The sequence below is a fragment of the Scleropages formosus genome, chromosome 1 (genome assembly GCF_900964775.1).
Source record: "Scleropages formosus chromosome 1, fSclFor1.1, whole genome shotgun sequence".
NCBI classification, from domain to species: Eukaryota; Metazoa; Chordata; class Actinopteri; order Osteoglossiformes; family Osteoglossidae; genus Scleropages; species Scleropages formosus.
Window position 1 is genome coordinate 8602208 of NC_041806.1, and position 12752 is coordinate 8614959.

Sequence of the window (12752 nt, forward strand, 5' to 3'; positions counted from 1 at the left end):
TGCCCGGTTACATTTTCCTAACATATCACATTTGGTACAGACAGAATGATAATCTTTAACTGAACTAAAAAGGTGACCCTTCAAATTTCTCCTGTAATGTTTTGTGCACTTAAAGCTCATAAAAACCTAAAAACAGTTAATAGGGTAATAAAATTGCACAAGCCCCCAATAAAGAATACACCAAACATGACACTGATTTTTGTCCAAACATGTGACTACTCAGATCTCTTCTCAAAGCCTCAGTATGTGTCATTTATACAGAAAAATATTGTTAAAATAAAGCATAAATTATACTGTCAGGAAAAGGCAGCAAAAATAAATTAAAGTATATTTCAACATTGAAAACTGAAAAAATAAATACAACCCTACTTCTAAATTTCAGTAAACAGACTCCAGGAACCCAACAGCTTATTTAAATTCTAATGTTCATATAATGTTGTTTATAACATTATATAGACAATGGTATTTTATGCACTAAAGAGAAAAGTGGAAGTGTGAAGCATTTTGAACATTTGCATTCCAACCTATGACAAGAATTATGCTGTAATGCAAATCAGTGGAACGAGATCTTTCCTACAGTGCATTCAAAATAGAAGGAAGGGAAAGACTCCAAATACCTTCTGCTGATACACTGAGTCTGTTCACTTAACTTTTGTTCAGGGTTTGTTCTGGTCAGTGAAATAAGTGATAAATACAAATACACCTTTAAATAGCATGTAACACGACTTTCACCTACAAAAAATTTGACTGCATACAGCTGCACCAATCCTATTAAATGAAATGCTACAATTTTTCTAATGGTGATGTCATTTTCACCTTATTTCAACAGTTTGGTTTTCACAAAATGTAGAAATTAAGTCCTTAAAAATACATTAAAACCAGTACTAATATTTACAATATTGCAGATACATTTTAAACAGTTCTGAAGTATTACATTATAGCAAAATAAAAAAAGCAACTTAAAGAGTGTTAAAGCTGTCTGAAGACACCTGTTTATAATGCCTGTGTTACATATCCTGAAATGCTTTTTAAAAAAAAAATTGAAGTACCACAACTACACATACAGCTTATGACACCATAGTAATACAATATTCAACAAATGGAAACACTCAGGAAAATGTAGGGAAGGATTAATAGATTTAAAAAAAAAAAAAAAAAACTTATTCCCTAGAAGATCCAGCTTACATTATATCACAATTAAATTAGGTATTGTGGTTTAGTACAAAACTATTTACCCTAGTGAGGCGTAAACAATTCACCTGAGAAATACCTTCCTTAATGTGACTCTAAAATGTTGCACAAATTCCAGGGGGAGGGGGGAAAAAAAAAAAAAAAAAATCACACATTCCAGACTTATTTTACAATATATCAAAGTCACATGCAGACATTTCTCCTGGTGACATTATAGACCTGGATCTTCAGGCAGAATTTCCAAAAAAAAAAAAAAAAAAAAAAAAAAAAAAAACTTCCTTGGTCTTTAGGCTGCAGGCAACTGATAAAGGAGCCGTAAAACTACCAAAAAAAAAAAAAAAATTAAATTTCATAACCGGAGTTTTGTCCGAAGCTCTGTAAGACATCCATAACTAAAACAAGATGCAGTGAACTGCATGATTAAATCTGGTCCAAGTTTACCATTCAAACACCATCTACAACCAAATTATCCAGTTGCATAAGAGTGGATGGAGCAAACTGCTTGTTTACCATCTTATAAGCTTCCTTCTCCTTGCAGGGACCTATTGAAATATGATCAAAACACTGTTCCCTCTGTAATGCAGTTATGAAATTCCACTGCTTCAAATAACTATGTCTCATTTTATGCAAGTTTTTGCTAATATTAGTGTTTAACTTATTTGATGCCTTTAAGATTTCAGAAATTTTAACATGCCTTTTAATTTGTTCAACCACAGTAAATAATGCACCTTTGAACATAAATATTCAGCACTATCCACAAAACACATTCATTTTTTTCCCCCCCAACCTTTTTATGAAGCTTAGTTAGTAGTGTCTTGAATATTTGATTTGAAACTGAGACTGTGTTCATCTGCATTTACACTGATGTATGAAACATCAAGTCACCACATGCATTTGAAACCTCCATCCAAGGATGCAACAATATTTGCTCTAAGGTTGGCCGATCCTCTGGTCTGTACTGTAGACACCAACGAATCAGAGATTTACATTCTGTTTTGGGAGAACAAATTGAGAGTTTAATTAACTGAACACATCAAAATGTTGACTGAAATTAGAGATAAATGTTTAGTATTTAAGGTTTCCATGATATATAATTAAGGAAATACTTGTTCTGCCTCTATGGCAAGAGATTTAGAAGGAGAGGGGGGAAGGGGGAAAAAAAAAAAAAAAAAAATATCAGGTGACTTACTTGGGGAGATGCGCTTAGTGAAGCTTGGTTTTGCCTGCACGATTTCATGGTCATGATCGAAGGGAATATCTCCACACACCATGTCAAAAAGGAGCACCCCCAGGGACCAGACGGTCAGTGGCTGAGCATGGTAGCGATGATGCAGTATCCACTCTGGCGGGCTGTACACTCGAGTGCCTGTGGGAAAACACAATTTTCAATTGCACTTAATTTCTCCCTCACACAAGTCTTACTATGAACTATATACATTTCCCAGACTTTTTAAAAGACTAAGTTTAATATTAAAGTCATAAATCTGATCCATATAACTGATTTCAGATATTTTTGATACATGTAAAAATTTCACCCACCTTCAAAGTCTGTGTAGACCGCATCCGTGAGTATAGCACCAGAGCCAAAGTCAATGATTTTGATGTCTCCCGTGCGGGTGTCCACCAGCACATTCTCGTCCTTCACGTCCCGATGCACGATACCCCTCGCCTGACAGAACTGCAGGGCTTCCACTATCTGCCTCATGAACCTGAAATAGCAACACCCATCATCAGGACCCTTCGCCGCTTTCTGCAAAACACAGACTGTACAATACCACCAGTTCTTTCCCAGCCACTGCACATTACACTACATTTACCGCTGGGTTGTGGAAGGAAAGGCGCACAAGTCATACCTTTGTGCAAGGGGCTCCTCCAGGGCCCCACGCTCCGTAATAAAGTCAAACAGGTCCTGGCACGGCTGCGGCCTCTCAAACACGATCAGGAAGCACTGCCCCGGCATCTCGAACCAGTCCAACATGTGGATCACTCCACGGTGCAGGGGGCCCGTTGTCTTGTCATCCCCCAACCGCAGGAGTAGAGCAATCTCCATGGGAACCAGTCTGGGCTCATTGGGCTGCGTGGACAATGACAACATGGTCAGTTGTGATGGCATGCAGTCTCATTTTAAAACATTGTTTGGGTTAGTAATATTTTCACATTTGCAATTTTTAAAAAGTAGGAAAACCACAAAAAATGTAAATATTCTTATGTATGCATGTTAGTATTGATACATATACAGGTGTTAGTGTATGTCTCACAGAATCAGTTTTTCAAAGTCATTTAACTTCAGAATTGTTCACTAAACCCTAACGTGACTACTGTACAAATATACTACAGCACATGTGTCCAGCAGTACTAGGAGAGGAACTGTGTGATACATGAGGGAAGATGAATTTCCTGCTCATTTATTTCCATACAGAAGATCACACAGAAAAGGTGAACATCACATGTCTAGTTGGAGACATACAACACAACACTGCAACATAGTGGAACACACCAGTTTTACCCACTGCAGAACCTTGTCGATGGACACTTGTTTAACGGCCACCTGTAAGAAAGAAAAAGTTAGCAGAAACCATGTTAGTGTGGATATTAAAGCAGCACTGAGTGTTCAAGATTCCACCTTTGTGGATGTGTTGTGTTTTTTCCAGTACTGGTGGTGTGTTTTACCTGCAGACCGTCAGAGATGCGCTGCCCTGCGAACACAGAACCAAAGCCCCCACTTCCCAGGAGTGTGCCCATCTGGTACTGCTTTTCAAAGGGCTCTTTCTCTGATGGGTAACACAACACAACCATCCAGTAAGTACCGCACCATGTGCACTTTACACGTCAGTCAGTCAGTAGGACACACATATGATAAACACTCATAATAAACCCTACAGGGAATTGGACTCCCTGCTCTGTGAGCGAAGCCGAAGGACTGAAATCTACACTTAATTTTTAGGAAAACAATGTAACGGGATGGAAGAAAGCAAAGAAATGCTATTTAAGACAAAGTGATGAAAAACCATGGATACTTACCACTTTTGTCATGAGCATCTTTAATGGAATCCAAATACAATTCTTCCACAGGAATGTCCAACATTGTTTCAGACTTCATAATTCTTAAAAGACACAAAAGCCTTGCAATATAGAACTTGAACACTGTAATTTAAGTCCTTAACAATTAATACATTATTGACTTATAGTACAGTTGCAGTACAAAAACCAAACTGTGGTGGGGGGAAAAACGTTAACAACTGAGCGACTGGGAGTTTGTTACCGTTGTTATGTTTGCATTTGTAAACACGCCCACTTTACGTGCGTAGCCAATCGCTACAGCCGTCCTCAAACTGTTTTGAAAATTATCCAATGAGCATCAGAGTAACTTAAAACATTTAATTGGGTTAAACGTTCTACAAAAATTTCGTCAGCTGGGAGGAAAGGTTTCTTTGATTTTTAGAGTTACGCCGAAGAACCGTCGGAGTAGAAAAGGAATGATGTTAATCGTTAAAAGTAAAAGTAAAATTTCACCACATTACTAATACATACATTTATGTAATGCAAAGAGATCGATATAAACTTTAAATCACGGACTAATTCCTAACCATTACACAGCTGACTGCCAAATGAGCGGAAATGTAAGCGGGGCACAACTTTCTTCGTAAAGCTTTCGTCAATTTCAGGTTTACTGACGACGTTACACTTAATTATTTGTCGGATAAAGAAATCACCATCCGTATTAATTAGTTGTTACGATCTCGGGTAAGAGTAAACGACCTGAGAAAATGTGATGCACATACAGAGTGAAGAAGCAAATGCTGTACACTTTCAATATAGTCCTTGAATAAATCAAACAAACGTTACTACCTTCTTCGAAGAAAAATAAAAAGAAAAAAAACGTAAATTTAAGCTAGAGATATAAGAAACCCTATCCCAGTAAAGACACACTGAGTTCCACCCACGGTTGAACTGCTTTATACTTTACCCAACATTCCATATGCAAATTACAACTATTTGTGGTGTAGTACATCATTCTTGCCCCTAGAGGGGTACTGAGTAGCATGGAAACTACATTGCTCTCTGGAAAGAAAATGTCAGTGTGGCCCAGTCCCCAAAACAGTCCAAGGAGTGACCCCATCGGGGGTGCGGTGGCACAGAGGGTTTGGCCAGGTCCTCCTCTCTGGTGGGTCTGGGGTTCAAGTCCTGCTTGGGGTGCCCTGTGACAGACTGGCATTCTATCCTGGGTGTGTCCCCTCCCCCTCTAGCCCTGTGCTGTCGGACTAGGCTCCAGCTCGCCACAAGCGGCTTCAGCTAATGTGTGTGTGTGTGTGTGTGTGTGTGTGTGTGTGTGTGTGTGTGCATGCATGCATGCATGCATGCATGCATGCCTGTGTGTGAGTGACCCCATATCCAGCTCTGTCCTTAGGAGTGGGAAAAGGAGAGAGTCCTGAGTGTTGCTGAAGGGCACAGGGCACCATATTAGTGAGAAAATTCAGAGAACTTCCATGCTTAAATCCATAAACACTCTCAAAAAATGGATTTTCAGGTTGATGAAATGAAAATGTGTAAAATACTCAGTTTAAGAAAAAAGAAACCTTTCTCAGAGCTCACACTTAATTGTTACCTAAATATTGTATGTAGTTTCAGCTGGATAGCTGGCTTAGAAGTGGTGCTAGGAAGGCAAACTGCAGTGTTACACATTTGTTGTACATGGTTACACTTACTGACCGAGATAGACAGTAGATACTGAATTAGACTGAGTTTTTGTTTCATTTAAGGATAGCTTGCCTTTGAAAGTCTTAGAAAGCCTTAGCTTGCCTTAATGATGTTTGAAGTAGCTCTGTCCTTAGCAGTAGTTATGTGCATTAAAGTCAGGTCACCAGAGACAACTCTACTTGACTTCAACTATTTCCATAGGTACACTCCATAGCACATGGTTTACCATGCACTGCAAAAATACAATGTTAAGTATACTCTAAAGCAACTGAAAGTTGTCATTTCTCACAACCATTCTTTAATTTTATGCATGCCTTCAAGTTCAGCACATAGTTAATATTTTGTGTTGTATACACTATTACAGGGGAGGCGCGGTGGCGCAGTGGGTTGGACCGGGTCCTGCTCTTCTGTGGGTCTGCGGTTCAAGTACCGCTTGGGGTGCCTTACAATGGACTGGCGTCCCGTCCTGGGTGTGTTCCCTCTCCCTCTGGCCTTATGCCCTGTGTTACCGGGTAGGCTCCGGTTCCCCGTGACCCTGTATGGGACAAGCGGTTCTGAAAGTGTGTGTGTGTGTGTGTGTGTGTGTACACTATTACATATTGTAACAACTCGCATTACCAAGAGCTTGAGCGGGAAAGGGGTCTTTTGTAAATAGTTGGATTCTGGGTAAATTTTAAATAAAGTGTTCAACCACTGGGGGGAATTCCAGGGAATATAATAGGGTGGCTGTGTTTGCTAAGTTGTCAGGAAAGACTTGTTTAAGATGCGGTTCATTGAGGAACTAGGGTCTTCTGACCAATAGTGTGTTTTTTTTCTGTATGTTGGTGTTATAATAAAATGTTCATTATGGATGCTGCTTGTACCTAGAGCACTGTGTGCTGCAATATTGAGTAAAACCAAAAAACTTAACTTTCTCAGTACAAGTTATTGATTTCTACAAATAATGCTTGTTGAGCTGTTTTTTTTAGTGTGGAAGAAGCAAGTGCCTTACAGAACACTAGACTCTTAGAATAGAACCAGCAAGAGCCTACTTGAAAGAGGTTTCACAGCCATATGATTTACAGTTGCTAACAGCATTGTCTTTCCCTTTATGCAGAAAGTAAAGAAAAACCTGCACAGGATGTTGGACAGCAGCGTCATAGAGTGACATGGCCAATAAAACATGGCACAGCCATGGTTCCTATCCCAAATACAAAGTGTGAATTTGTGTTGGACTGTATCTGAAAATGTGGGGGTGCGGTGGTGCAGTGGGTTGGACCACAGTCCTGCTTTCCAGTGGGTCTGGGGTTCGAGTCCCGCTTGGGGTGCCTTGTGACGGACTGGCGTCCTGTCCTGGGTGTGTCCCCTCCCCCTCCGGCCTTACGCCTTGTGTTACCAGGTAGGCTCCGGTTCCCCGTGACCCCATATGGGACAAGCGGTTCTGAAAATGTATGTGTGTGTGTGTGTGTGTGTGTGTGTGTGTGTGTGTGTGTGTGTGTGTGTGTGTGTGTGTGTGTGTGCGCGTGTGTGTGTGTGTGTGCGCGTGTGTGTGTGTGTGTGCGTGCATCTGAAAATTTTCAGAGGAAACTTAATCACATGTCTTGAATGTGTCCTGTAGAAGATTGAGGGAACAGGATTGAAGTTAAATCATCAAAAGTATATATGCTCAGACAGAAACACCAGTGTTTCCTTGGTCTCATGACTGACCAGTCAGGTCTTACATCACATCCAGAAAAGTTAGACGCAATCAAACAGCTATTTGAACAGCAAGATTTCCAAGAATTGTGGGTATGAACAGTTACGTGGTGAAGTATATCCCTTATGTCCCTACATTGTTCTAGTCCTGCTCCATCGAAGACACTGCCAGCATTTGTCTTCAGGCAAAACAACTGAGCCACAGCAACTTCAGCAGATAGCAGCAGCTACAGGACTAGATGTGTGGTACTACACAAGGAGAAGCGTAGTATACTCAAACTTGAAAAAGTGTGTAGCAAGTATGTGGTCCTGTGAGAAGTTTAAAGAATATCTCCACGAACTAGATGGTTTCAAGCTGGTGACAGCCCATTAGACTTTGGTCCCTTGCATACCACTGTGCAACACAAAACTTCTGATGTAGCTGATGAGATTCAAGTCAATAGGAAAGCGTACACAGGATAAAACTCTCATCTTGGATGACATGCTGTAACAGAGTCCTGAGGCTTGCTCACCAGGGAATAGTCACTAATGAAATAGCCACTAGGGAAAACAGGATAGTTATTCAAACTAGGGGTGGACGTGTTAAGTAGGGAAGCCCTCGGGGTCTAGCCAAGTGTAATAAAATGGCTCTCTTCTCATAAAAATTTAAGTAATGTTATGTGAGGAAGGAGCCTTCAATCTGGTCACCACTTAGAAAAAAATTGTATTGAACCTTAGTGAACACACACACACACATTTTCAGAACCGCTTGTCCCATACGGGGTCACGGGAAACCGGAGCCTACCCGGCAACACAGGGCGTAAGGCTGGAGAGAGGGAGGGAACACACCCAGGACGGGACGCCAGTCCGTCGCAAGACACCCCAAGCGGGACTTGAACCCCAGACCCACCGGAGAGCAGGACTGCGGTCCAACCCACTGCGCCACCGCGCCCCTCTCCTTAGTGAACACAACAGGTCTAATTACTTTTATTATTGTATTAGATTATTATCTAAAATTCATTGAAATATTTAATGTACCCTCAACCATTAGCACCTAAGTTTTTAAGTTTAAAGTAACTTGTGCCAGGTTTAGCATTCTAGATGAAGTTATAGTAAAATTGCTCCAGTAACATCACCAAACAACTAACCAACCAATTTCAGTAACCACTTGTCCCGAGCGGGGTCGCAGCAAGCCGGAGCCAAAACCGGAGACATTGAGCGCAAGGCTGAAGGGGAGACACACCGTGGATGGAATGCCAGTCCATCGCAAGGCCACAATTAGTTACCCAGGCACACATCCGGGTGAAGGTACTGGAGCAATTGCAGGGAAAGCACTTTGCTCAAGGGCACTACAGCCAGAGGTGGGGATTGAACCAGAAACCCTCAGAGCCAAAGGCAGCCACTCCAACCACAATGCCCCAGTAACATGACCCATCTGGGTAAACAGGTGTATAATTTTAAATACCTTAACGCTGTAAGTTGCTTTGGAGAAAAGCGTCAGCTAAATGAATAAATGCAAATGTAAATGTTATTCCAAGAACTTCTTCCAGTAGTAGGAGAGGGATTTGAACGCACAACATTTAGGTTGCAATTCATTATCACCAGCCATGATACTAATGAAAATGATCTTTCGTGTCGCTCTCTGTTGGGTTGAAATGTTCCTGCTGTTTGGGAGGGCTTAAAAAGGCATGGGCACATCATGTGCAGGTGTGTGCCACTTGTCCCACTTCCATTCTCCACACTGTGCCTCCATGACCATACATGCTGTAGCTCCTTTGAACATTGTTGGGGATATGCTGTCTCTTCTCATGCCTCTTGTAACCCTGCATCAATATGGCTGTAAACTGAGTGTCATGAGCTCTGGTGACAATATCTAAGAAGAACACCAGATGTCTCCCTCTCCAAAATTCCTGTAGCTTTCCGGTGCATCTGACCCACATCATCTTATCAAAGCTGTCTATAAAAAGAAGCTTGTACTGACTGTCTTGAAAAATCTTCACTGTGTTTGATTTTTACTGTGTATCTCTCAAACCTCTACGGTGTAGAAGTCCTGGAGTGTTTTGCTTGTCGTGATCATGATTTCGTGTCCTTATTCGCTTGTGTGCCTGATGATTCATTTGCATTTAAAGATCTACACCATTTTCACTGCAAATTGGAATTGCTCTTCTGAGGAGGTCAGTGTTGTCAGGCATGTCTTACCTCACTCAGCCATGTCATCTACACAGAAAGGTTTAACACCTGTTTCCTGTGAATATCTGCACAATATCAGGATTTAAAATATGTGTCCAGTTATTCCACAGCCTCAGCTCTTTGCGCTCTTCAACCTTGGCATTGTACTGTTGTCCTTCTGCCTGGGTCTAGGGACTAAAGTAGAAAGTTTTTCCACTTTGTCTTCTTGAACGGGTGGTCATGGAGTAATACGTCACAGAGGCATTACATTTGGGCATTAGCAGACCATCTACTTCACCAGCATCAGCCAGCTTTTTTAAGTGGAGACATGGGGGACTTAGACCTTATAACATATTGAGATGTACATCATCACTGGAAATTATCCTTACTCTTTACCAATGAGGCTTGCAGCTCAAGAAATAAGAAGAGCAACCATGTTTATGAAAGTAGATCTGAGGAGTGGGAGACAAGTGAAAGACTGCTTTTAGTATGACCTTGGGGAACTATTACTATTGCATAATGCCTTTTGGATTAGCTAACAACTCTTCAGTTTTCCCAACATGTGTTAAGGAGGTATTGAGGGGAATGATTAACTGGTCTATTCTGGTTTATACAGATGACAAATAGGAAGGAACGCATTCTCCCTGTGTGAAGGGTGTTACAGCATCTGTTCAGACATAGCCTGCTTATAAAAGGGGAGAAGTAAAAGGTTCCATCAGTCCAAAATATCCCTTTTGAGTTTTATTCTCGATCCACAGGGAACGAAAGAACTGGGTCTGAAAGAGATGTATATTTTTTTAAAGCATGTCATTGGATTTCTCAAGGAGTTTGCCTCCTGGCATAGTGATGGCAGAAATTATTTTCCAGCAGGTCTTTAGGTTCTTCAGCATACTTGACAATTTTGTGTATGACTGGAGCCCACAGTTCACATCAAAGTATGGACAGCTTTTTGCTTCCATTTCAGACTCGAGTAAATTTCTTCCTTGGGCACAGTATGCAGGGAATTTACCGATTGATTTTTATGCTAAAGTGAATCCCTTCCATTGTATTTTACTTTATCACCCTTCCCCTTTTCAATGGAAACCAGCACCCAGCAATGCTCCTGCAGTAGAAAGCTGGTTCATGAGGACTGAGGAGGTTAGGCGATCAAGTCATGTACATCTCCAGACAGTAGCATCCAACCACAGAGAAGGAAATCCAACTGAAAAAAGTGAACTGTCTTATACCAATTCATCAAGGGTTTTGGCTCTTCAGTTAAAACATAACTGAAACTCACTCACTCACACACACACACACACACACACACACACACACACACACAGTCTGAAACCAGTTGTCCCGAGCAGGGTCGCCGCAAGCTGGAGCCTAACTTGGTAACACAGGGTGCAAGGCCGGAGGGGAAGGGGACACACCTCAGGCGGGCAGGGCACCCCAAGCTAGACTCAAGCCCCAGACCTGCCAGAAAGCGGAACCCGGCCAAACCTGCTGTGCCACCGCGCTCCATAACTGAAATTTCCATCCATAAAACAGTGTGCAGCACCTAGGACTTCAAGACAGTGAAAAAATAAATCAGATATCCGTTGCACTTTACTATCATATTGTATGTCTCCCTTTCCATGTCTCTTTGTTAATACAGTAGGCATCTTAAAAGAATCAGTGTATAATGGGACTTCATTTTTTAGAAAGGAGTTTCATTTTAGTAACCTTGGTGGACAGCAGTACGTTCTGACCTGGGTAGAGAAGAATTTTTGCCACCTGATGGCCTTCCTCACTGCATAGGAACCAGTTACTGTATCTATGATGAGGATATCACTGGGCTCAAGTGATTAAGGTGACCTTTCTACCTAGCTGCTGGTATAGGATAGGTGGTATGTTTTCTGGGCTGCTGCCTTCTTATCTGATCTTGTCTGGTCTTCCAGCCTCTGCCATCATCCTCTTCATCTGTTACAGAAGGCTGTCACAAAAGTTGTGTTTACCTTCCAAAACGTTCACACGTCTCTTCTCCTTGTCTCTCCACAATGACTTGCAATAACAGCTTGCATCAAGTTCAGGACTCTGGTTATGGACTACAAAACAAAGGACTATCATGCCAATAACGTACCAAATCTGTCTTTGCACCGCCATAAGAATGCTGTGCTTCTCCACCTGTGGCCAGCTGCTTTCCCTTCTCAAAAGGTGTTACAAAATGTAAAACTCATTGGTTCTCAGTCCCACCGCCCTGATGTGGTGGAATAAGCTTCCTGTCTCTCAAAGCTGGGGATTCTCCTCCAGCATTCATTAAGGGCCTCAAAACTCATCTTTTCCTGACCCATATCCCTCAAAGAGCTCCTGAAACATTCATATGTTAGCTTGTCAACACCTGCTACTTTTTGTAATTACCCATACAATAATCGGGTGTATGTGTCTTATCTTGTGGGAGGCACGTTTGTTTACTCTGAGCTGTTTGTTTGCTTTGGAGAGAAGTGTCTGCCAAATGCATACATGTAAATGTAAACACTGGACAACACTTCTGTGAAACATAAGCAAAGACAAATAGTTGACTGTCACGCATACGACCTTGCTCCAAACACCCGCACCTGTCCCAAATCAGAGCAGCAGGGTATAAAGAAGCCGTTCCTGCACCCTTTGTTGCAAAATCTCATCCGGGAAGCATGCATCGCCTGTGCTCAGAGAACCACTGCCTACCTACCTGTCCTTCCCAGACCCTCGTCCTCCTCCATCCCTCGTTCCCTGATCCCGACATCCACGGCTCCCAACTCCGGCATCGCTTCTTCAACCTAGTTTTCTACTCCACCCCAAGAACAATGTTTGTTCATTGACCTACCCATACCTGTCCCCAACCATGACTCTTGCCTGCTCCTTTGTGTGTCTACAATAAAGATCTCGCGATTGGGTCCACAAAGACTCCTCAGTTTCCGGCCCTCATCATTGACATTGACAGTATAACACAATAGTAGAATTCTGTTATAGTTTGCCAACATAGCACATTTATTGAAGAAATGTATCTAAGCCTTACTGTTAAATTAATTAATGTTCAAGGT

The 12752-nt window shown here is 41.7% G+C and overlaps 1 protein-coding gene across 1 annotated transcript; it reads right to left on the reverse strand.

Moving 5' to 3' along the window:
- Positions 1–2047: 2047 nt before the first annotated feature.
- On the reverse strand, positions 2048–4288 carry LOC108934789 (serine/threonine-protein kinase pim-2-like). The gene is made up of 7 exons (XM_018752881.2): positions 4213–4288; positions 3862–3962; positions 3689–3739; positions 3045–3265; positions 2731–2900; positions 2381–2557; positions 2048–2181 (listed from the first exon to the last, which is right to left on the reverse strand). Exons 1-7 carry the CDS (start codon positions 4274–4276, stop codon positions 2048–2050), a joined length of 918 nt encoding a protein of 305 aa, XP_018608397.1. The 5' UTR covers positions 4277–4288.
- Between the last annotated feature and the right edge of the window lie 8464 nt (positions 4289–12752).

Bases quoted from the DNA above. Each gene is read 5' to 3' on its own strand.
- LOC108934789 (XM_018752881.2), bottom strand. From the start codon at position 4,276: ATGTTGGACATTCCTGTGGAAGAATTGTATTTGGATTCCATTAAAGAT. The intron at 3,963-4,212 runs GTAAGTATCCAT...GTTACCCATCAG, and splicing joins AGATGCTCATGACAAAAGTG to AGAAAGAGCCCTTTGAAAAG. The intron at 3,266-3,688 runs GTGTGTTCCACT...TTGTCCACGCAG, and splicing joins TTCTGCAGTGGGTAAAACTG to CCCAATGAGCCCAGACTGGT.